General features: G+C 41.2%; 1 protein-coding gene across 5 annotated transcripts in view; it reads right to left on the reverse strand.

The window, feature by feature from the left end:
• The window catches only part of Mnn1 (menin 1), a 253722-nt gene that overhangs the window by 185355 nt on the left and 42731 nt on the right, over window positions 1-25636 (reverse strand). For 4 of the 5 annotated variants that reach the window (XM_067086513.1, XM_067086512.1, XM_067086516.1 and 1 more), the window contains exon 2: window positions 10106-10819. In XM_067086513.1, coding sequence (XP_066942614.1) covers window positions 10106-10607 — 502 coding nt within the window. In that variant the 5' untranslated portion in view covers window positions 10608-10819. Of the gene's footprint in view, window positions 1-10105; window positions 10820-25636 lie in introns of those variants that run through there. The other variant, XM_067086514.1, reaches the window with a different exon arrangement.

Genomic DNA, 25636 nt, shown 5'->3' on the forward strand with positions numbered 1-25636 from the left:
CTGTACACTTGGCTCCCTTGGATCCCACTGGGGCTTGGATCCATCAGATCCTATCGACACCTTTGATCCATCAGATCCCACTGATACTTGGATTCATCAGATCCCACTGGACACTTGGATCCATCAGATCCCTCTGGATGCTTTGGTCCCACTGGGTGCTTTGATCCCATGGGACAAACTGCTCCCTTTGGACATCTGGGATCCACTTGGCATTTAGAGGCCATTGAGCGCTGGGGAGCCACTGGGAGCTCAGTATCCACTGGGAGCTCTGTGTTGTCCCAAAAACTACAAGAGGGGTCCTGGTCCCTATGGCACTTACAAGCGATTGAGGGAGCCTGATCCCCCACCGTGAGCCTTTTCAATGGTCTGGAAGAATCCTGGAAATGCCAGCTGCACCCTTTAGACTTAGTCTGATCCACTAGAAGATAAGGTGTGAGGGTCCATTCATACACCCTTCCAGAGGTTATCCACTGACACCTGGGAAACAGTGACAGGTTTGGCTGAGGGAGCAACTACCCATTGGCAAAAAACCCCTTTGGGCCCCTATGGACCAACAGTATGTCTCCTCCAGGTTTAGGGGTCTGACAGGGACTGGGTTTAGAGATCCGTTAGGGCCAGGTAGCCACATCCTCCACTACACATCCACTACAACGCTTCCAAGTGGCTGTTGGTCAATACCTAGAACCAGCAACTGTTGGTCATACCTTAGAACCAGCAACAGGCTCAACTTAGGGGCGACTCCTTGCGGTGAAACCCCACGACCTCCCCCTTGGACTTCCAGTATGCCTCCTCCCAGGTTTAGGGGAGTCTGACAGGACTTTCTGTCTAGGAGCATTGGGGATGAGTAGACACTTCCTCCAATGCACAACACTTCACTATTACAAGGTTAACTTCTGTTAACCTAGAAACAAGACTGGCAATGGCATGGGAAGGAAGCAAGGGAGGCAGGCACAGGAACAAGAAGAAAAAATTAGAGGGCTAGTAGCAAGAGAGAAAAATTGGATGAGGGGAGAGTAGGCGCCAGCTAAGAAATCAGGATCTGATGAGTGCTCCTGGGCATTCAGAGCCGATCCTCAGCTGTCAAGAACGTCAATTCTTCCAAAAGCCCAGCGCAACCAAAAAAAAGCACATTTTCTCTCCTTACTATGTTCTACCCTTACACTTTTTCAGTTCTTTGCAAAGGAAAGTGTAATAAGAAGGTTTAATTAATTCTTTGAAGTACACAGAGTACCACCATACAGACAAATCTCAACCCCTAACAAACATTATTTGAGACTTGCGGAGATACAGAGAATCGTTACCGAAAATATCAGTCCTGTAGCAAATGCAATTTTTACGTTTTATTATGCGACTTGATAAAGATGGTAGCAAATGCAAAGTTTGCTTTAGCACATTACCCAGCAACACTTTACATTCTTACATTACTTGTTGCAAAGGTGAGTTAAAACAAAGAATGTAAATTCACTACTGCAGAGGTATTCATTATCGAAAAAATCAGTTCAGTAGTGAACATGAATGTTTATGTTATAGTACGCCGCTCGGCAAATTAGAGTTAAAACAGAGAGTTAAACAATTAACTGCAATTTTCGCTGTAAAAGCGAACAATTGATATACTAGACACCATTTTCTAATAACAAAACAAGGAAAAAACTCATCCTGAAAGCTTTCGGCTGAAGCTACTCGACCTTTGGCTTAAACACCAAAGTCTGGTTAAATAACCAGCAAAACAAAAAATAAAATAAATAAATAAATAAAAAAATAAAACCCGCTGCCGACACCCAATGTTAACACCAGACGTCGCAGAAATAGATTGAGGATTGTCTACTAAGCCGTTCCTAAGTCTCTCGTCAGGGGGCGAGACTAATCTCCTACACAGAACATCAGTGTCACTACAGCAAAATCTGAATTTAAGCTGTTGCAAATGAATGAAACTAATAGCTATGTAATCACTTGGTAAGTTACTTATATAAAATAAAGTTTTATATATACCTACCAAGTAATTCCTTAGCTATAGTTTCCACTCGAACAGCAGCTTAGATTTAAAATTTCGCTGGTAGCCCTTCAATACAGTTTGTGTAGGTGATCAACCCATCCCACTAACGGAATATTGGAATGACCTAGCAGACAATCCTCATTTGTTTTATGGCTTATGTCCATCAGAGGGGAGGAGAGTGGGCTCTGATTCTGTAATTACTTGATAAGTATTAATAAACTTTATTTTATTACAAAAATGCCATTTTTATATAAGTAACCAAGTACTTACATAGCTGAATCCCACATTGAGAGGTGAAATACATGGACACAGTAATCTACTCCAAAACATTAAGTCATGTAATGAATCTGAAATAGAAAAGTTGCTCGCATTGAATAAAATGCTTGTCATTCTTTACCAGTTAAGAGAGCCTGCAGTATAAAACTGCAACTGGTTGTCGCTCAAATTAGCCTGTAGTGGCGTGGCGGTAAAGCCAAGGGTTGCCTCTACTTACGTGGGCGCTTTGTAGCGAAGGAGTACTCCGACGGCTACCAAAGCATCAGTGGAAGTCATGCAGCTAATGAGTTATCAGACAGCTAGCAAAACTTTAAAAGGTGCCCTTGCCCTGGGTGCAGTACCACCATACAAAAACAACCAAAAACACTGTCACCCACATGGAAATAACACCACAACCCATCCATTGAAAGTGGTGGGTACTCAAGGTACTTTGTACCCCTGGCCACTAAAAACTCTATACCTTGCTAGAAGGTGATGAGATGGTAGGAGAAATTCTATGCTTCTGCCTGCCATACCATGCCAGTCACTATCCTGTGGTGCTGCAGAACTGTAAATGCTATTTAGGTGGCGCCAGGTGAGCTGTAGAAGCTAGCGGATTGGTATAAATATCACTGCTGCCAGAATGTAGCTGGCGCCAGGCAAACTGGGAGCCAGTCGAGGCCCTGGGAGTTCGAGGACGCCATAAGCTCCAAAGTTGGTGCCAGACTGTAGCTGGCAACTGGCGGGCTGAGCGCCAGGGGAGCCCAGAACTCTGGGTATTGAGAGCTCTATCACCGGGGGCCAGACTTGTAGTTGGCGCCAGGCGAGCTAGCAGCTCGAGGTTCTGGAAGCTCTATAGTTGGTGACAGACTGCAGCTGGCACCAGGAGAGCTGGGCGCCAGCAGAGCTAGTAGCTCGGGCTTCACTTCCTAAGACAGTAAGATTCAAAGGATGATTATACTTCCAGTAGGTCGATGCAGAATGCAAGTAAGGGACATATTGTGCCTGAAAGCTAAAGAAATAGAGACTGCTCTGATGTCCTTAGTTTTCACTAAAAGAAGAAAAAATATTCCCCTGAATCTGAGAGAGTTTTGGAAATAAAATCTCTTTCGGAAGAAGGACAATGCAATCTTAGTCAGAGGGTGAGGGGGTTCTTGACAGAACATCAAAGTCAAGTCCTGCTCAAGTAAAACCTAAGAGCTCCAATTAGACAGTGAGCTCAATCTTTTCCTTCAGAGTTGGGGAGGGCTCCTGGGTGCTTGGAGCATGCACTGGCACCAGGCTGTAGCTGGTGCTGGGCGAGCTGGACGCCAGGCGAGTTAGGAATTCGGGAGCTGGACGGAGCTCTTGGAAGCCGAGTATGTCTGTTAAGCTCTAAGGGAGAAAGAACGGATCCAGGTCTTGGATGGATCCTTGTTCTTGGCTAAAATTCAAAGGAAGACGAGCAAACCACATCTCTTGCTTTCTAGCTGGGTGTGTAAAGGGTTTGAGAGGTCGTTGAGAAGATGATGAAAGATCCAGGTCTCTGTGCTTACACAAAAGATTGATACTTCTTCAAGGAAAGTGAGAGATTCTAGATCTCAGAAACAAAGATGTAATCCACAGCAGGGTCAGAGATGCCTTAAAAGAAGAGACGTAGAGTCTGAGACACCAGCTTTGGAAGATGACCACTATGTCTGGTAGACAGAGGAAGAGAGTGACTTCTGAATCCAATAATAGCCTCTGCAATACGTCTTGAAGACTCTTTGGAAGACAATCCTCCAGACAGTCTGGCGCCTGTCTGGGCAAAAGCGGACCACCCTTGGTGGTATTTCTGAAGCTAGGTTGTCTGAGAAGACGCGGTTTGGGGAAAGGAACTTGCAGAGTCCACCAACTACCGTAGTAGGTTTGGGAGCCATTACATGGGCCAGAATGGGCTAAGAGTGTATCCAGAAATTGAGCCTGAGACTGTTTAGCACTTCATCGACCATGTCGAAGGGTGGAAGGCAAGGGTGCCAGAGAAGGACTGGCAATAGTATGGTGCCTGTTGCCCATGCTATAACTGGAGTAAGGCGAAGGTTCCTTGAAGTGATAAAAAGGTCCAAGGTTGACTTGCTTCATACAATCAACAGATCACGACAACCCAGGATAAAGGAAGGCCATGACGGAAAAGACATGCTTCTGACGGCCCAGTACGTCCTTCAAGATTTAGTTCCCTGAATAAATCAAGTAACTAGAAGACTTGAATGATCTGTCAACAGAGGAAGAACTCTACTCTTTGGTTCGAGAGAGAACGCTGGATCCAGCTTCCCTGCTTAAGTAGAAACATTAGGATTGAAGTCTTATCCAAATGGACTACCATAGTCTAGCTGTGTCACAGAGAGGTTGAAACACAGGCTCCCGATTGGGAAGCCCTGTCCTGAAAGATGGAACTAAAAAGCTCTCTGGAGTCCCAACGGGGATATGGAAGAATGCTTCTGGCATATCCAAGCTCCCATCCAAACATCCTGGAGAATGAATGACAGAACTGTTAGGATTGTCTCCTTCTTGAACTTCATCTAATGTCTAAGAGACAGAAAAGAGGAACTGTGGTCATGCACCTCATCGTCAAGAGCTGAGTACAAGAAAATAGTGTCGTACGGTCCAAAACTGGTGTCGGAATGGCGTCGTTTGGGAGCAATGGCCTGTGTAACTGTGTGACTCTCACAATGGAAGAGAGCACCTGAAATCTTCTTCTAGGGACCAAAAATTCTAAAACCCATAACTGTCCCTGTCTACACATGACAGGTCAAGGAAACAATCTGAGGTGATGACTCTTGGTAAACACTTGGGAGTCTCTGTCTGCTTAGCTAGAGCTCCTGCTTGGAGAAGAAGAAAGTGAAGGACCTTCTACAACAAGTTAGTGAGCGGGCTGTACAACGCTCTGAGGTGGAAGTCTGATATGAAGAATTGGCGGCTGGTGATCGGGGACTGGTGCCGGCCACTTGACTGGTGCTCAAGGAAGAACAACAATGTGTTTTCAGGAAAAACAGGCACCGAGAACTAAAAGAAGGCTGAGCTTCTGGCACTGGGTGCTCTGACACTGGACACTAGATGCTTGGTGGACAGTGTAACAGGCCCAATGAATTACTAAGTTGCTGCTGAATAGGTTCCAACGAAGGAACAAGAAGTGGACGAACCGATGTAGCAAACCTAAGAGGTGGTGCCTGTCGTCCCATGTGTGGTGTTAGGTGACTGCCAGCTGGCACCAGACTGCTGATGCCAAAAGGACAGAAGGATGAGTGGACATAGGTGGGCTCTTGGACATATGAGGACGCACAAACATGGAAGCTTGGATACTGTACACTTGGAGGCCACTGGACACTAGGATACTGATGGGTGCTCAGACATTACTGGGCGCCCGCACTCAAACATGGAAGCTTGGAGACTGCACACCTGGAGGCCACCGGACACAGGATACAGATGGGCGCTTGGACACTACTGGGCGCCTGCTGGGCACTCGAATACTACTAGGCGCCTGTTGGGTGCTTGGTCACTACCGGGTGCCCACTGGGGGCTCCGGCACTACTGGGCACCCGCTGGCCACTCAGACACTGCTGGGTGCCCGCTGGCCGCTCGGACATTGCTGGGCGCCCGCTGGCCACTCGGACAATACTGGGCGCTCGGATCCCATGGATCTGAGACACTGGGATCCCAAAACAAATCAATAGTGGCCCTTGTCCACACTTGGATCCATATCTGTTTGCACTGGGATCTGTATCACTAAGACAATGAATGCACATCACTATGGACACCTTTTCAATGGCTGATCATCGAGATCTGTGGACAGCAGGTTTGACTGAGGGGCAACTATCCGGGAGCAAAAAACCTTTCGGACTCTCATGGACTGACAGTATGCCTCCTTCCAGGTTTTGGGAAGTCTGACAGGGACTGTCTGTCAATACCTGGGACCGCAACAAGCTTGACTGAGGGGGCGACTACCTGTGTGGAACACCCTGACCTCTCAAGGACTTCCAGTATGCCTCCTCCCAGGTTTAGGGGAGTTTGACAGGGACCTTTGTCTAGGAGCGTCGGAGGATGATTAGCCACCTCCTCCACTGCACTACACTTCCATATTACAAGGTTAACATCTGTTAACCAAGACACAAGACTGGCAAAGGTATGGAGAGGAAGCAAGGGAGCCAGTGGGCAAGAGTGCTAGTTGAGGGGAAAGAACGGGCGTAAGGGTGGCCACCGCTGGCACCAAGTGGATGAGAGTGGGTGCTGGGGGTTTAAGCTGGTGCCCAAGATTGGTGCCAGCAAGCTGGGAGTTCAGGAAAAGTGTAGCTTGGGAGCTGCGGGTGCTTCTGGGCATTCATAGCGTGGACTGGTGCCAGGATGAAATCCCTATATATCATACCAAAAAATTTACTGCCGAAGCCACTGCCGGTACCATGAGGGTCCGGAGAACCCTGGGTAGCAGCTGCATCCATGGGCTCAGCAACAGGAGCAGCAGTACTGAAGGCCCGGGAGGAAGCCTACCAGGCCAGTGCCAGTACATTGGGGGTCTGAAGAACCCTGGGTAGCAGCTCCACCCATGCGCTCAGCAATGGGAGCAGAGGTACCATGGTACTGCTAGCGGGACACTAGCCCTGACACCAGTAAACTGGTACCAGGCCTGGCACTGGTGGTCCGGGTAGGCGGGACACTGGGGTTCTGGAGAACCCCAGTACCAGTTGCACCCTTGTGCAAGGCAATGGGAACACGAGGCAACCTTCCTCTTCTTCTGCTTGTCAGCCTGGAAGAAGAAAGGGGAGAGGTGACAGTACTTGATGATGAAGACGAAAAAACAAAGACAACAAACGACTTCCTCCTGCTCTCCTTGAATTTGTCAAGCATGCCTTCAGCAACAGCATGTAGAGGAGACATCACTCACATGATGTATAAAGCAGTACCAGCGAACTCAATCCTGATACTGCATGAGGGGTTACCAAGGGAATAGGAGAAGTTTTACAGCTAGCAAACACTGTGGCTAGCAAGTTGTTCAGGGTGCGGTTGGAGCACATACCAGCACGCCCCTCGAGCCTAAGAGTGATTATTAAGTTCATTATTCATCTTCTGAATTATAATCATAAAACACATTCGGTTATCCCGAGAGGCCTAGAGAGGCACATAATTCTCTAAAACCCTTGGCCTCCACAACACCTGAAAAAGAAGTCACGTTAGATTGTTTATTACATTCATATCACAGTGTGACATACAATAGTAAACAATAATAAATGAGGATCAACCTCAAGAATTAGAGAAAATGAACACAGTTTCCTCTTCAAAAAGCTAAAGTGATTGAGGGGTTTGTGTATAATTATATCACAAACATATATCACCCAAAAATATATCAACAAAAAACAAAACAGAAGAGAAAGCACAGTGGAGTGCAGACCGATGAGTGGGATGGGCATCCCCCCTACCGTTGGTAGCCAATGACCTTGTCTAAAAGGTAACGGCAGTTCCAGCTCATGTTCGCAAGCAAAATCTCTATGTAAAGACTAAAAGTTTGTATTTGTGTAGGAACAAATGAAACCTACAGACCTGTGTGCATTCTTAGGTGGGCAGCTAAAGAATTTTAAAGCCCATCATGGTACCAGGCGACTTGACAGTTGCAAATCTAGGTCTCCTGATGAACATGCTAAACAATACAGCAAGGCCTTCACATGTCCTACTTGAACATAACCTAAACTCCGGCCGTTCTTACAACAAAAATGATATAGGCCTAATTTATATTTGCAAACCTGAAAAATCTTTGGAAAAGGCCTGGCTACTTTGAAGTAATTTTTTGTAGGCTATAGTCTACCTTGGATTTTTCTTTGGGTCAAGTGCTTTTCCAGGCTGGGACAGCTTACCTTAATGGGGTTAACTGACAGGCCCCATACCTGAGGCTACCTTATGCAGCCTAATGCATTAGCTTAGGCTAATACTATATGAGCCATTTACTTATCTAAGCATAACTTAATGAGTCAATATGCCCTAGTTTCTTAAGCTGCATTCAAATGTATCAAGCCCTGTGTAAAAGTATGCACAGTACTGTGTATGGATTTCAAGAGGTAGCAATCTGTAAAACAGAATTTCCTGAACCTAACCTGACGTTACCTTCCTAGCCTGACTTAGGACACCACGCCCTGACCTGGCTGGGGGCTTTGCCCCCTGGATCCCCTCCCCAACGAACACTAAACATCACTATCTTGGACTAGGTTTACACTCAAGAGGTAGTGTTAGAGCCTGCTCCTCTCTGGGGGCCGAGTGAGAAAGACAGACACAGGTTCCACCTGCCCTAACCAGACCTTGCTTATCTAATATGACTTAGGGCATCATGCCCTGACCTGGCCAGGGGTGGGGGGGGGCTTCGACCCCTCTGGAACCCCCCTCCCAAAAACACCAAACATCAGCATTATGGACTAAGCTTCAGCTCAGTCCATATGCTCCTGTCATTCTACAAACTACCTGCCTTGGTTAATACACTTAAAAATCTGAACTCTTAATAAAAGGCTAAATAATTAACCAAGGTTCATTTATACATTTATATGATGTGATCCTTTAAAACTTTTCCCCATTATTTAAAACTAATTTTTCTAATAGATGTTTCAAAGAATTTGATTTTCACCCCCAACACTGTGGGCTATCCACCATCCTAGGCATGATCCCATGCAATTTAAAGTTAATTATTACATTATTAATTATCATGAAAATGATACAACATTATCAATAACATTCTGTAATATTCAAAACTTACAAGCCATACAGTAAGTATTAAAAAAAGATGTTTACCTAATATTTTGTGGTAACCAACATAGCAATCCAAACAGTTTGTAATATATCTCCTTTGAAATACTTTCTACTAAAATAAAAATGAACTAACTTAGAAGTTAAGAACAACCCACTATCAACACATTTCATTATACACAATTGTATGGTAAATATATTTTTCATGTATGGTGTCTCCTACGTTATGCAATATCATCTAGTCCAGCTTGGATACACATACCCCATGCAAGCATCAGAATGAGCAATTCTGATAATCACTGCCAGGATCTGCAAGGGATCATTGCCTGTCTAAGGTGTCGGATGGACGGCACATCTGAAATGGGGTAAAATTCATCATATTTCTTGAACTAGTTTCAGTAAATTTGTCAGCATGTCCATTTCTGAGTTTGAGTGTTTTCTAATGAACAGTCCTCACCTGAGGGGACTTTGGCATTTGAACCCTATTAAAGTAGTCTGTGCACACCTGGAAAACCACTTGACTCCGATTCCCTTTCCTTGCACAAAAGATGCCTATTCACTGGACCGAATTAATAGCCTGTCATTGAAATGGCTAAAAAATTCACATATTTCACACATTGGATCCAAGGGTAGTTATACTCTCTACAAAAATTCTCTCAGGCTATAGTTTAATAATCTGCATACTGCTTAGTAGGTAACAGTCTGTATAATGACACAGACTGAACTAACCTAATACCTTTGCTGCAGATCACTTTAGCAATATTGCACAAGTCCAAAACCAAACCAACTATGCATGAGTATCAAAACTCACAGCCAAATAGCCTAACTGCAGAACCGTTGCATAAAACCAGACCATTTACGTTAAGGAGTATCAAGTTTAGCCTAGCTAGCCTTTGAGGATATAGCCTAACCTAGGCTACAAACCAAATTTGGAAACCGCAACACAGGCAAACTTATAATGATTTCAGTATGAGCTAAACTAGTACATGCAAAACACAAACTAAAAAGGAGGTATATACAGCACCACACAGCAAAGCCAGCTGTGTCTCACTTTTTCTACTGTGGTTGGATGATCTAGGCTAGCCTTAGCCTATGCTAAATGTAATTCCTGGCAGAACTCACCTGTCATGTAGCTGTATATGGACTGGAGGTGGGCACGGTCTTTATAGTAGCTGCTGGACAAGGTGCACCACACCACGTCCGATATTCGCTTGACCAGCTCCCTGGTCGCGTACTTCGGGGTCCCGAAGGCGGTCACATCGACGTGAGCCTTGATAATGGCTAGGAACCTGTGATAGAGAGCCTCGACGCTCTCGTACTCCACCACTGGCAGAGTGCAGTCGAGATCCGAATACCTGTCTGTCTGTAGACCTCCTCCTCCTCCTCCTCCTCCTCCAGTCACACAATCGTCGTAATCGACGGGGAGAGAGGAAGTCAGGGAGGTCTCCTGGCCTGCTGTGCCCCTGGCACACGTCAATGTGTTTTCTATGTGGCCAACGATAATCGACAATATGGCTAAATTCGGCTCCTTGTTCTTGTTCAAATGTGTCGTAAAGAGTTTCACTACCGATTTAATGTCCGTCAAAGGGAACATGGCCCTCTCTTCACTAGATAACTTAGCCATTTTGTTTACTAATACGTCACTAGAGTCAACATGTTCCAATATTATTTCGCCTCTCTTTTCCTCTTCTTCTTCTCCTTTTTATTAAATGTCCTTCTCGTAATCTCAACTGCACCTTTTCATCTCTCCTTTCAGATTTTAGTTTATTTTTGCTTTCCTCGGTGGTCACAGTATATATAAATGTCTAATTTCCCCTCTCCATTATCACCAGGATCCTGTTTAGATGGAAAAGGTCAAATCAAAAGGTTATTTTCATACATATCAAGGGCACAAATTGCCAGCTATGAGAAAATATCCAATCTAATGTAAATTACCGCTATCGCACACTGAACAAAAATGTCTTTCCATGAAGGCAATAAGAGAATAAAAAGCTAAATTAAACACATATGCGTGGAAAATAATCATACAATACAAATTAAAGATATTGCACAGTGTACATATCAAGCACTTGAGTATTACTACTACTTCCGTGATTGTCTTTGAAGGCTGGCAATGAACATACCTCAGGCAACTTATTTACGTTAATCAATTTCAGTTTACTGGAAAAAAAACTATCAATAGCTCACTGTATTTCATGCACAATGACCCCTGGGCGGCCGCAAGCAGACTCAAACACAACGATATACTGTGTGTGTGTGCATATATATATATATATATATATATATATATATATATATATATATATATATATATATATATATATATATATATATATATATATATATATATATATATATATATATATATATATATATATATATATATACATACACACAATATATATATATATGTGTGTGTGTGTGTGTGTGTGTGTGTGTATAGACATACATACATACAATGCATGAATTTTTATCACATCACCGTGATTCATATACAAGCATTAAGCTTCAAACGTCCTTTAATATCAGTTCGCTCTACCTCGAAATAATACATTTTCATATATGTTATTTGAAGGGGAATTTTTAGTTGATAATAAGTTCGTGAGCCCACGAGACGACGAACTTATTATCAACTAAAAAATTCCCTTCGGATAACATATGAAAATATATTATTTCTTAATGCTTGCATACATGCATACATTGATAAATGTTAAATATATACGTTTGTGGCTTAATATATTATATATACATATATACATATATAAATATACATTATATATATATATATATATATATATATATATATATATATATATATATATATATATATATATATATATATATATATATATACATAACCTAACGGAGCCAAGTCAGGTACCCCGGTAAGTATTTATAGTTGTCTCTGTAAGTAAACAGAACCCAGAGGTTCACACCAGGCTTCCTTCCTTCGCAACATTAGCTACAACATACAACTACACAGAAGGCTCATCAGCAGAAAATCTGGTCTCCCTACATACGCTGTGCCATTCACATCTCTCTTGCACGCACTCTCACACTTTCTGGGTATTAAGGCGCTCCATTCAACATCAGCATTTACTTCCAAAAGGAAGATTTAGCAAAAAAAAAAAAAAAAAAAAAAATCCCTTCTTACATACATACCTTGGCTTCCACAAACAAATCAAGTCTCTTCCCCAATCTCTAGCACACATTCTGCTACCTCTCATTACTCTTATTCTGTGAGTCATCTCCTCTCGTCCTACCATCTTCTGATACATTTAGGCTACTACCAGATGCTTATAAAAATCAACCTCTTCCATTCTTACGCTGTTCATATTAACATACATTGCTCTATCTTCTTGGTTTCTATTTACTTTTACAATTTTACTCTTGTTCACAGTTACTCTCAACTTTCTCCTCTCGCAAACACTTCCAAACAATTTTACTGGTTTCTTCAGTTTCTGTTCACTAGCCCTGTTCAATACGGTAACAAACATCAATCATTTCACACTCCATTTAATGTAACACACAACTTTGGTCCAGGCAGTTTTCTCTTTATATAGACTGTCGTGAAAAAATTGGGTCCGTTTTTTCTCGACAGTCCTTCATAGCGTTCAGGATAAGCGAGGGGGAGTGGGTAAGCAGGTGGCAGCGTTCTTGGTTCCCGTTTTCCTGTAAATATGTTTGAATGTTTTTTGTCCGGCCAGTTGCTTGTATTATCTGTATCAGGAATATCGGAGAGGCTCTTTTAAATGTTTTGAATACACTCTTTAATAAAATAACCTATGTAGAAATTTTGAAAGGGAGACCGAGGTGATGACGAGACATGCAGAGGAGCGGTGTGCGTCTTTCTCGAGGGCATATCATTGAGGTAAGCTGAGCACTCTCCACGTCGTCACCTCCCCAGCCAAATTCTTCCTTTTATATTCAAGAGCCGGTTCCTTTAGTATGCTAAATTAATCCCTTCACATTTTTGCCATCCGAGGCTTGATGTAGTTAATATTCAGTTAGTGTATAACCTGATTGTTTCGAAGTAAGTTTTGTATAAAATTGTAACTTCCAGAAGCCATATTTTTTTAGTTTTGTAACCTTTTCAGAGTTGTCTTGTACCCGACCGCGTTGTCCTTGTGTGTTGATGGACCTTCGCTTCGATGTTTGCTGATAGTGCCCTTCAGGCCTGATCATCCCAGTCCCATACCATCCAGGACTTAGAACCCTCCCAGTCGTGGGAAAAATTCGCGACAATTGGTCCTTCGAACCGATGGTCGGTATCAGCGAGCATCAGGAACGTCCAGCAAATGATGTTTTTTCGAGTTGGCTGAGGAAGTGGCGACAGTGACAAGGGCATAATAGAAGTTCAGAGTACAACGATCATTGTTTTTCGCAACGCGAAATTTTGTGACGTGAGGCAACATGGCTGTTGCAAGTAACTCGCAGGCCAGTTCACTGGTTGCTTTGCTGACCGATGTGGTAGCTGAGGCCCATTGTGAACTGTTGGAGACACGCACTGCGCCGGTGTACCAAAATCTGATTGATCGCATTAAAGCCCGTGAGCAAATGTTGAGAAACTTTTATTTGACTGGTACAGTAAAGTTGGAATCAAACTTTGAATTGTCAATTCGTCAAGTGCTTGATGGAGCAAATAGTGTAATTGCCCTTCTCCTCACCAGAATTGAATTCCTTGCTAGCGTATCGCAGCAACAGACTAGATTGCCAAAGTTGAAAGAACTCCCTTTACCTGTGTTTAGTGGTGAGATTAGCAAATATGCTACATTTAGAGAATTGTTTGATGTTCACGTTAACAGACATGCTGATTAAGATAACGTAACTAAGTTTACATATTTGCTTGGTGCCCTTGAGAAAGGCTTTAAGTGTAATGGCTGCTAACTACAATGTTGCATTAGGGTTGTTGGAACATTACTATGGTAATCAGCTGCAAACATTAGTTGTTTTGCATCGGTGACTCGCCAATATCTTTGTTCCCAAATTCAGCCGTGTGAATTTGAAAAACTTCTGCATTGAGTTGACAGTGTTGTTAGAGCAAATTAAATGCCTGAGTACAGTAGATGTGGGCCAGGGAATGGTCATGAGTTTGATTAATCAGAAGCTCTCTAAAGGCGATGTATATCATAAAGTTGTGGATTACTTGAGAAAGATGAGTTTTTTGAGGCATTTGATTCCCTCATTAGGAGTTTGGAGGATGATGCATTGCAAAAGGGAGAGGGCGAGCCTGAAAGACCTAAGACAGTTGCATTTCAAACCCCTCGTACTAGAATGTGTCCATTTTGCCAAGGTGAGCATTCGGCCAGTGATTGTACCAATAACACCGCCATTGAAGACCAAAGGCGACAATTAATGTATTGTAAAGTCCTCGCTCAACGGGTTTTCTATAGTGAACCTCCCATTTTCTATGGTGCCTTTCCCATGAACTTAGGTCATGCTAAATAGCCATATTTTATCTATGTAAAATTGTATGTTACTTATTCATTTGTGCCTGTTTATGTTGAACATGTGTCAGAACATTATTGTGTCCATTCTTGTAATTTTATTTTTATATGTTATCTGTATTTACCTGTCCTGTTTCACATTGAGAACAATTGACCTCGGGTCACCTGTATCCTATTGTATGTCTTTGTATGACGTCCGCACACCGCTTTATAAGCGGCTTGCTCTCTCAATAAACTAGCAGTACATGTCCACCTGCTTTCTTTTTTAGCACCTCTCACAGTATTTCCGTAGGTGCTTTAAATGTTTAGGCAAAGGCCATAGTAGCATTCAGTGTAACAGACAGAATTGCAAAGTGATTTGTAGTAATGTTTTCAAGCCTCAGTCAAATGCACCTACCGGGCAGTTCAACAAACTAAATGTTCAGAGTTAGTCATCAAGTAATGTCACATCTAAGCCAGTAAAGGGCCAATATAGAAACAGAAATCCCGAGGGTTGTAACGTAAGCAAAGTAAATAGGAAAAAGAGTGATGAAAAACCCAGTGTGAATGCGAAGTCAGTAAGTGCGTCTGACTCAGGCCTACTGTTGACACTGTTACCGACCACGTCGGCCATCTTGTGTGCCCAGTGCCGACAGGCTCCGACCAGTGTTTTTAGACACCAAGAGCCAACGTAGTTTTGCTTCTAGTCGGCTAGCCCAGAAATTAAAGTTGCCAGTAATAAAGAAAGTCTCCCTTAGTATTGCACCATTTGGTTCTAATGTTATTAATGGCGAATATGATTTGGTTTCTTGCAAAGTTCACATGGGAAATAGGGTAATAAGGACAAAACTGATAGTGCATGACAATGTGAACACGCCCATCTACAACTTGGCTTAGTTAATGTAAAACATCATTTGCAAAGCAAAGGGTACAAGATGGCAGACAAGGAAGTTCGTGATGATGTTTTGAAAAATGTGAACATGCTGAACAGTGCCAACTATTTTAATCACTTCGTCCTTGGTATGGACAAGTGTAATGGGGTCAGTCTTTTTGTGACTCATCAAGGGGTATCCCCTTATGAGGTCCCTCAGTGGGCACTTAATGGAGTTGACACGACTGCCGTGAAAGCCTTGCGTGTCTGCCAAACAGTAGAACTGAGCCATGATGTCGATGAATGGTGGCGACTTGACACGATTGGTATCAGTCCCAAAGAGCAATTTTCCATCTCAGAGAACATAGCCATCCAGAAAGTAAAGGACAGTGCAGTACAAACTGATCAGGGTTATCAAGTAAGCCTTCCCTTTCGTGATGAACAATGACCGAATGTCGATTACCGTAATGCCATTGCCACAATTAAATGCTTTAGAAATGAGATTTGATCGAGATCCTAGTTACCGAACCACTTGCGAACAAGTCCTTCATTCTTATCTCGAAGTTGGGTTCATAGAGGAAGTCCCCAACTCGAGAATAGAAGGCTACGACATGCCTCATTTTGGTGTTAAGAAAGAGAGTATTACTAACCCCTTAGGATTGTGTTTAATGCCTCCTCCAAGTCGAAGGGAGGAATCTCCTTGAATGATTGCCTGTATCCAGGTCCCAGTTTAGTTGAGCTGTTATATGACCTTTTGTTAAAGTTCAGAGTAAATCCCTACGCACTAACCGCTGACATATCTAAAGCCTTCCATTGAATCCTCCTTGATCGACAGGACACCAAGTATGCTCGATTCCTGTGGTACAAGGCGCCATCACAAGCGGCTACTTTTGCTTTCAGGGTCGTGGTATTTGGAATTACAACCAGTCCTTTTCTCCTTCAACAAGTCTGTAAAGCAATGTTGCACAGTGTCTGCTGATCATGTTGTTTGTAAAGTCCCCGCTAAGCAAGTTTTCTTTGATGACGGCCCATTTTCTTTGCACCTACGATTCATCACACTGGATGGGCCAGGTCACATAAAATTCAATTGTTTAAACTGTGTATGCAATTATTTATCTGTTCATCAACTGTGTACCGTGTATTTCTTCTTTCGCAGGCGTCAAGATTATACTCAACTTTAATTCTGTCTATTGTTACATTGTATATTGTACTCGTTCGCTGTATTTATTTATTAATTGTTATGGACCTCAGGTCACCCTTGCTTCCATTGTCTTCCGCAGCCCGGCGCCAGTTGGCTGCTAGATAAACCGCCTGGACCTTGAATAAATCAGCAGTAACTTTTACCTGCTCGTTTCTTTTGCACCTCTTATAGTGGTGACCCCTGGAGTGGTTCCCGAAGCCACTAGCGGACCCATACGGCGACTCAGTCTTGGCTCCGGTAGCTTACTCTCGCCCTTAGCAGACTAATCACGGCGCTGAACCAGCGTTTGGGCATACTGACTCTCGTCGGCAAAATCACCAGTGTCATTAGCGGACTCGAACGGAGCGCTCCTAAGTGCGTTTTGACACGAGTACCCTACTCCATATAAGAGGGCAAAGAGCGAGTATGGACGCGGACATCCCCTCCCTCGTTCAATTAACCGCTCTCTGCTGATCATGTTGTTTGTAAAGTCCCCGCTAAGCAAGTTTTCTTTGATGATGGCCCATTTTCTTTGTACCTACGATTCGTCATGCTGGACGGGCCAGGTCACATAAAATTCAATTGTTTAAACTGTGTATGCAATTATTTATCTGTTCATCAGCTGTGTACTGTGTATTTCTTCTTATGCAGGCGTCAAGATTATACTCAACTTTAATTCTGTCTATTGTTACATTGTATATTGTACTCATTCACTGTATTTATTTATTAATTGTTATCGACCTTAGGTCACCCTTGCTTCCATTGTCTTCTGCAGCCCGATGCCAGTCAGCCGCTATATAAACTGCCTGGACCTTGAATAAATCAGCAGTAACTTTTACCTGCTTGTTTCTTTTGCACCTCTTATAAATCCTTCAGACTCATTTTAGGGTAGCTGGGAGGGCAGAGTTAATAAAATCGTTTGATGTTGACAATTATAGTGCCACCTATGCTACTGAGGGAGAAATGTGGGATTAATTTTTCAACTGTTAAACAGCTTTTAGATGAAGCTAATATGCCACTGAGAGGATAGGCGAGTAATAGCCTAGCCCTTGATCAATGGGTGGGAGCTGAAGAGCCCACTGAGATTTCTACGTTGGGAATGTTACGGGATAGGAGTAGTGATCAGATGTGCTTGAAACCCTTCAAAGGGATGGGAGAATTGCCTATTGACTGGGTTCCCATGCAACTTAGGGCCCTTTCCTTGTTAGTATCAAACTTTGATCTGTTAGGGTTGGTCAGTCCAACATATGTTAGAGGAAAGTTTTTTTACAGGAACGATGGGAAGAAGGTAATAGGATGGGATGATGTTCTGGACACAGAAAAACAGACAGAGGCTATGAAAATCTTAGAGGAGTTTGTCAATGTGCAGATGTTAAAATCTAAGAGAGGAATTTTGATAGGTGAATCAGAAATTCATGTCTTTACTGATGCCTTAAGTAAGGCATATGGGGCGGCAGCCTATGTCAGGGGAAGTAAGGGAGAAACTAACCTGTTGACTAGCAAAATGAGAGTAACCCCTAGGAAACAATGGTTGACCATACCTAAATTAGAGTTATTAACCTTGTTATTAGGAATTAAGTTAGGTAGAAGTTTGAAGAATTTGTTAAAAGTCAGTACAGTTATAATTTGGACAGACAGTAAGGTTACTATAGCCTTGATAAATAGCAAAGAGGACAATAGGAATGTGTTTTGTTGCGTTTACGTCCACCATTTTGGCAAATATAAGTAGAAATGCGAGGATCAACTTAGACTCATGTTTTCCCGGTGAGCGCCTTTATTCTCAACTCTATTTACAAGACTCGCCACAAGATGGCAGTGCATGAAACAATAACAATAGGGACCTTCAATATAAAAGGTATCAATAATATAAAGCACCATTCCCAACAAAGTAAATGAGTATAATATCTTTAAACATACTCTTCAAGTGAAGTAATTAATTTGAATTTACATCTCAACATGTTTATAGCTAATATTGTAGGAGAGGCTAACTCTCTTTTACAGGAGTTTGGGATGATTCTGAATCATGTGCCGACCAAAAGTAATCCAACAGATCTTCTGTCCTGAGTAACCAGTACGAGGGAGCTAACAGACAACCAGTTGTGGCACCGAGGACCCAGTTTCTTCATATTGAAGGTCCTGCCGATCCCCCACAACTACTAGATGAAGCCTCGCTAAGCCAGGCTAATAAGCAAGTTGTTGCTGCCCTCCGTAAACTACAGGAAGAAGTAGCCATGATACAACCCGCAGACATCTGGCCTATCATGGAGAGTATTGTTGAATTTAGCATTTTGATGGGTATTATGAAAAATGTTTTGAATTTTTTAAAAAGTAATGCTAATCCATTTTTGAAGCTTGTTTATTTGGAACAAAGGCATTATTTGCCTTCAGTTTATAGATATTTGGAAAAGGGATCTAAAGTACCTAATGATATAATTAATTTGGTTAACCAGTTAGGGTTAGTTTTGGTTGAAAGTATAATATACTCGAGAAAATAGATTAAAGAATGCTGTAGGAAATAGAGATCATTTAATGTTGTCACCTGCAACAGGGAAATTAGTACGATCATACCTGAGACACTGCATACCTTAAACATGCATTGTGGCATGAATTCACTAATAGCTATTTTTCGCCAGGGATGTTGGTGTCTGGGATTGAGATGTTTGGCAAAAAGGTGGTAAGCAGATATGTAGCTTGTATTAAATCCTTCAAGCCCCCTCTACACTGCCCACCTCCCCCGCCGCTCCCCATTGCATGAACACAGATGTCATGGCCGTTTGCTTGTATTGGTCTCGACCACACGGGACCTATCCAGGTAGAAGGAGGGATTGGCTACATTCTGTTGGTAACTTGCATGAGCAGCCGAGCCGTCTACCTAGATTACTGTTCGACCCTCGACGCTGCCACCTTCATCTTGATGTTCAGGAGATTCATTGCAACGCATGGGACACCCTGTGTAGTATTTACAGCGACAATCACCAGACCTTCCGCGCCGCCAGCACATTCTTACAGGACATCTTTGACGAAGGCGAAACTTGACAGTTCCTGTGTGAACACAGGATACGGTGGCATTTCCAGACTCCGCAATCTCCATGGGAGGCAGGATTCTTCAAGTGCCTAATCAGGGTTGTGAAACACACCCTCGAAGTATCTTCCAGGCGCAAAATCTTCAACGAGGAGCAGGTCCGTACATTAGTGAAGGAGGCAGAAGCAGTAGTAAACAACTGGCCTCTTATGTACACTGGCGATGGCTGGGAAGACGAAGTTCTTATGCCCTCACACCTGATTCGAGGATCCATGATCTGACTGACGTCACACGCAGTGCAACCTGAATATATGTGTTGCACACTGATGACGAAGCAGATGTATTTCCGTCTCACTGACACCCTGCGAATGTTTCGACATCGGTGGCAGACTGAGTACTTGCGTTCATTACAGGAGTGGCATGACTTCCGTGTGGAACCCAAATCCTCACTGAGTGCTGGAGACACTGTGTTGGTGAAACTCGACCGTAGAAAATGGAGTTACTGGCCATTGGGTAGAATTGTTGCCGTCTATCCAGATGATGATGGAATCGTACGCTCTGTCAGTGTACTCTATGAAGGGGATAAAACTTTGCAACCAGATGAACACATCATTCCCCTTGAAATGAGTGCGTGCGAGGATAATGAGAGTGAAGAGAATGATGATAATGAACACATCGATGAAGTGAATGAAGAAGAAGACACTGCACCGAGTGTGAGAGTTGATGAAGGAGAAAGTATAGGTTCTTGTGAGCATAGTGAACTTGCACAGAGAGAGTTAAGTGAACGTGCAGAACAATTTGACACATACGAGTGAGCGAGCGAGACTGAAAAGAGGGGCAGCAATAGCCCAAAGGCTTAAAATGCAGGAATGGGTTAAGTATGGCGTTACATAGTGTAATGTGATACCCAAGATATGACTTGTGGAAGTTGGAGAGGACTTGAAGTGATAGGAAACGAGTGTTATCGATGTTGTTGCTTCGTGCTGCCGAAATGCGGCGCACAAGCGTGTTTGAACTGTATGAAATGTGTAAATCCCTTTGTGCGACACAAATTAGGTGTCATTGTGTCTTGTGAGAGTGATTACTCTCGTGGTTTGATTGTCGTTTTGATTGTTGTAAGTCTGTCGTGAGCTGCCTTTCAATTGTAGTGCTGCAATTGAGTGCAGGCCACGACGAATCTCCAATCTTTGAACCTCACGTCCGTAAGCTTCCAATTGCTATCCCATTCGGCCAGAAATTCTGGTGTGGAGTATGTCGTGAAAAAATTGGATCAGTTTTTTCTCGACAATCCATCACAACGTTCAGGATAAGCGAGGGGAGTGGGTAAGCAGGCGGCAGAGTTCGTGGTTCCCGTTTTTCTGTAAATATGTTTGAGTGTTTTTTGTCCGGCCAGTTGCTTGTATTATCTGTATCAGGAATATTGGAGAGGCTCTTTTAAATGTTTTGAATACATTCTTTAGTAAAATAACCTATGTAGAAATTTTGAAAGGGAACCGAGGTGACGACGAGACACGCAGAGGGGCGGTATGCGTCTTTCTCGGGGCCATATCATTGAGGTAAGCTGAGCACTCTCCAAGTCATCACCTCCCCAGCCAAATTCTTCCTTTTATAGTCAAGAGCCGGTTCCTTTAGTATGCTAAATTAATCCCTTCACATTTTTGCCATCCAAGGCTTGATGTAGTTAATATTCAGTTAAAGTATAGCCTGATTATTTCGAAGTAAGTTTTGTATAAAATTGTAAACTTTTTCCTTGTAGAAGGACCTTCGCTTCGATGTTTGCTGATAGTGCCATATTTTTCGTAGTTTTATAACTTTTTCAGAGTTGTCTTGAGAATATCACTAACCGCATCGTGAGTGAAAACTTGTGACGTTGAGGGACCTTATATATATATATATATATATATATATATATATATATATATATATATATATATATATATATATATATATATATATATATGAATGTCTTTCCTGTAATACTACAGTTGCTCGATGTTTGCTGATAGTGCCCTTCAGGCCTGATCATCCCAGTCCCATACCATCCAGGACTTAGAACCCTTCCAGTCGTGGGGAAAAATTCCGAGGATTAAGGTGTCAAACATATACATAGATATTATATATGTATATATTTATGTATATATATCAATGCAGCATGAAGGAATGCATACCGTGTAGTAAATTGTCATGACATTTATGTTGAGAATATCACTAAGTCCAATCAAACCAACAATATGAACCTGTCGGAAGGTGAGTGAAAAACCACTGAGACTTTGATGTGTTTCAACGTTTAAATAGTGTTTTATATTTTATATATATATATATATATATATATATATATATATATATATATATATATATATATATATATATATATATATATATATATATATATATATATATTGGGTGTTATTATTAAAAGCTGTTACGTGTTCAAGATGTTATACCCTTTGTTAAATGTGGCAGTGGTCAACAAATTTTTATGATTTTCGTCAGCCATTTGATTGACTCATCGGAAACTGTTGTCCGTATGTTTGTTTTAAGACATTACAAGAATCAAGACAATACAAGAATGAACATTTCATAATAAACTTTTATCATAAGATACGATTTGGATCAGAGAAAAATAATTATTGTCATTAATGATTCGTGCAAGAAGCGTTGCATCTCATAAGGTCATAGTTATACACTACCGTCTGTGGCAAAAGAGGCGAGTTAAAAAAGAAGGGTTGGATGAATTCAGGCATTCCCATTGACCATGTCAAGAAATTTTACTCATAAATGAATCTAGAACCGAAATGTAACATGTATTACCAATTCCACTGCAGATGACAACCAATTTTTTATCATATTGTCCTGGACATTAACGTGCATGAAAGGAGCGTAAAAATGTGCATAATGAAACACTCTTATAAATGATTCCTCAAGAAGAGAACAGTGTTCCTCTGAGAGAGTAAACCAAAGGAAATAATGAGTGGTTTTTATGTATGAAATACATAAAGTCATAAAGCCCACTGTAGGGTTCTTAAAAGTACAATACAGGTTATTGTTCCAATAATGATACCCAAATTATCTCCTCATTCCATTAACAATATTTAAATCATCCAGTTTACAATATTTAAATTATCCAGTTACAATACAGGGTATTGTAACTAGAATGAGGAGATAATTTGGGAATCATTATTGGAACGAGAAGATAATGTGGATATTGTTATTGGAAGGAGATAATCTGGGTATTCTTATTGGAGCAAGGAGATAATTTGGTATTGTTATTGGGAAAAGGAGATAATTTGAATATTGTTATTGGAATGAGGAGATAATTTGGGTATCATCACTGGAATGAGATAATTTGGGTATTTTATTGGAACGAGGAGATAATTTGAGTATCGTTATTGGAACGAGTAGATAATTTGGGTATCATTACTGGAATGAGATAATTTGGGTATCTTTTTTGGAATGAGGAGATAATTTGTGTATCATTATTAGAATGAGGAGATAATTTGGGTATCATTATTGGAATGAGAAGATTATTTGGGTACCTTTATTGGAAAGAGGAGATAATTTGGGTATCATTATTGGAACGAGGAGATAATTTGGGTATTGTTATTGGAATGAGGAGATAATTTGGGTATCATTATTGGAATGAGAAGATAATTTGGGTATCTTTATTGGAATGAGGAGATAATTTGGTATTGTCATTGGAATGAGGAGATAATTTGGGTATCAATATTGAAATGAGAAGATAATTTGAGTATCATTATTGGAACCAGGAGATAATTTGGGTATTATTATTGGAGTGAAAAGATAATTTGGGTATTGTTACTGGAATGAGAAGATAATTTGGGTATCTTTATTGGAACAAAGAGATAATTTGGGTATTGTTATTGGAATGAGGAGATAATTCGGTATTGTTATTGGAACATGAAGATAATTTGGGTATCATTATTGGAAAGAGAAGATAATTTGAGTATCGTTATTGGAATGAGGAGATAATTTGGGCATTGTTATTGGAACAAGAAGATAATTTGGGTAACGTTATTGGAACAAAGTGATAATTTGGGTATTGTTATTGGAACAAGAAGATAATTTGGGTATCTTTATTGGAACAAAGAGATAATCTGAGTATTATTATTATAACGAGAAGATAATCTGGGTATCGTTATTGGAACGAGGAAATAATTTCGATATCATTATTGGAGCGAGGATATAATTTGGGTATTGTTATTGGAACGAGGAGATAATATGGGTATTGTTACTGGAACGAGGAGATAATTTGGGCATCGTTATTGGAATGAAGAGATAATCTGGGTATTGTTATATTGGAACGAGGCGATAATTTGGGTATCGTTATTGGAATGAGGAGATAGTTTAGTATTGTTATTGGAACAAGGAGATAATTTGGGTATCGTCATTAGAACGAGAAGACAGTTTGGTTATTGTTATTGGAATGAGGAGATAATTTGGGTATCTTTACTGGAACAAGATAATTTGGGTATCGTTATTCAAACGAGGATATAATTTGGAATCTGTGATTGGAATGAGAAGATAATTTGGATATCATTAATGGAATGAGATAATTTGGGTATCTTTTGGAATGAAGAGATAATTTGGGTATCATTATTGGAACGAGAAGATAATTTGGCTTTCTATATTGGAATGAAGAGATAACTTGGGAATCATTATTGGAACAAGGAAATAATTTAAATATTGTTAATGGAATGAGGAGATAGTATGGGTACCATTATTGGAACAAAGAGATAACTTGGGTATTGTTATTGGAACGAGGAGATAATTTGGGTATCGTTATTGGAATGAGAAGATCATTTGGGTGTCTTTATTAGAACGAGGAGATAATAGAGACATTGTATTGGAATGAGGAGATAATTTAGTTATCGTTATAGGAACGAGAAGTTAATTTGGGTTTCTATAACTTGGGAATCGTTATTGGAACAAGGAGATAATTTGAGTATCGTTAATGGAATGAGGAGATAATTTGGTTATCGTTATTTGAAGAAAGAGATAATTTGGTCACCGTTATTGGGACGAGGAGATAATTTGGCTATCGTTATTGGAAGAAGGAGATAATTTGGGGATCATTATTGGAACAAGGAGATAATTTGGTATCGGTCTTGGAACGAGGATATAATTTGGGTATTATCATTGGAACAAGGAGATAATTTGGGCATTATTATTAGAACGAGGAGATAATGTGGATATCGTTGTTGGAATGAAGAGATAATTTGTGTATCATTATTGGAATGAGAAGATCATTTGGGTATCGTTACTGGAATGAAAAGATCATTTGGTTATCTTTATTGGAACGAGGAGATAATTTGGGTATTATTATGGGAAGGAGGAAATAACTGAGTATCATTACTGTAACGAGGAGATAATTTGTGTATGGTTATTGGAATGAGAAGATCATTTGGGCATCATTATTGGAATGAGAAGATCATTTGGGTATTGTTATTGGAATGAGAAGATCATTTGGGCATCATTATTGGAATGAGAAGATCATTTGGGTATTGTTATTGGAATGAGAAGATCATTTGGGCATCATTATTGGAATGAGAAGATCATTTGGGTATCGTTTTTGGAATGAGAAGATCATTTGGGTATCGATATTGGCATGAGGAGATAATTTGGGTGTTGTTATTGGAAGAAGGAGATAATTCGGTATTGTTATTGGAAGATGGAGATAATTTGGGTATCATTATTGGATTTAGAAGATAATTAGGGTATCTTTTTTGGAACGAAAAGATAATTTGGATATTGTTATTGGAAAGAGGTGATCATTTGGGTGTTGGTATTGGAACGAGAAGATAATTTGGGTATTGTTATTGGAACGAAGAGGTAATTCGGGACTTGCTATTTGAACAAAGAGATAATTTGGGTATTGTTATTGGAACAAGAAGATAATTTGGGTATCTTTATTGGAATGAGGAGATAATTTGGGTACTAGTAGATAATTTGGGTATTGTTATTGGAACATGGAGATATTTTGGGTGTCGTTATTGGAACGAGAAGATAAATTGGGTATCGTTATTGGAACAGTGAGGTAAGTTGGGTATCATTATTGGAATGAGAAGATAATTTGGGTATGTTTTTTTGGAAAGAGGAGATAATTTGGGTATCGTTATTGGAATGAGGAGATGAT

Source organism: Macrobrachium rosenbergii, chromosome 42, assembly GCF_040412425.1.
Source record: "Macrobrachium rosenbergii isolate ZJJX-2024 chromosome 42, ASM4041242v1, whole genome shotgun sequence".
Classification (NCBI taxonomy): Eukaryota; Metazoa; Arthropoda; class Malacostraca; order Decapoda; family Palaemonidae; genus Macrobrachium; species Macrobrachium rosenbergii.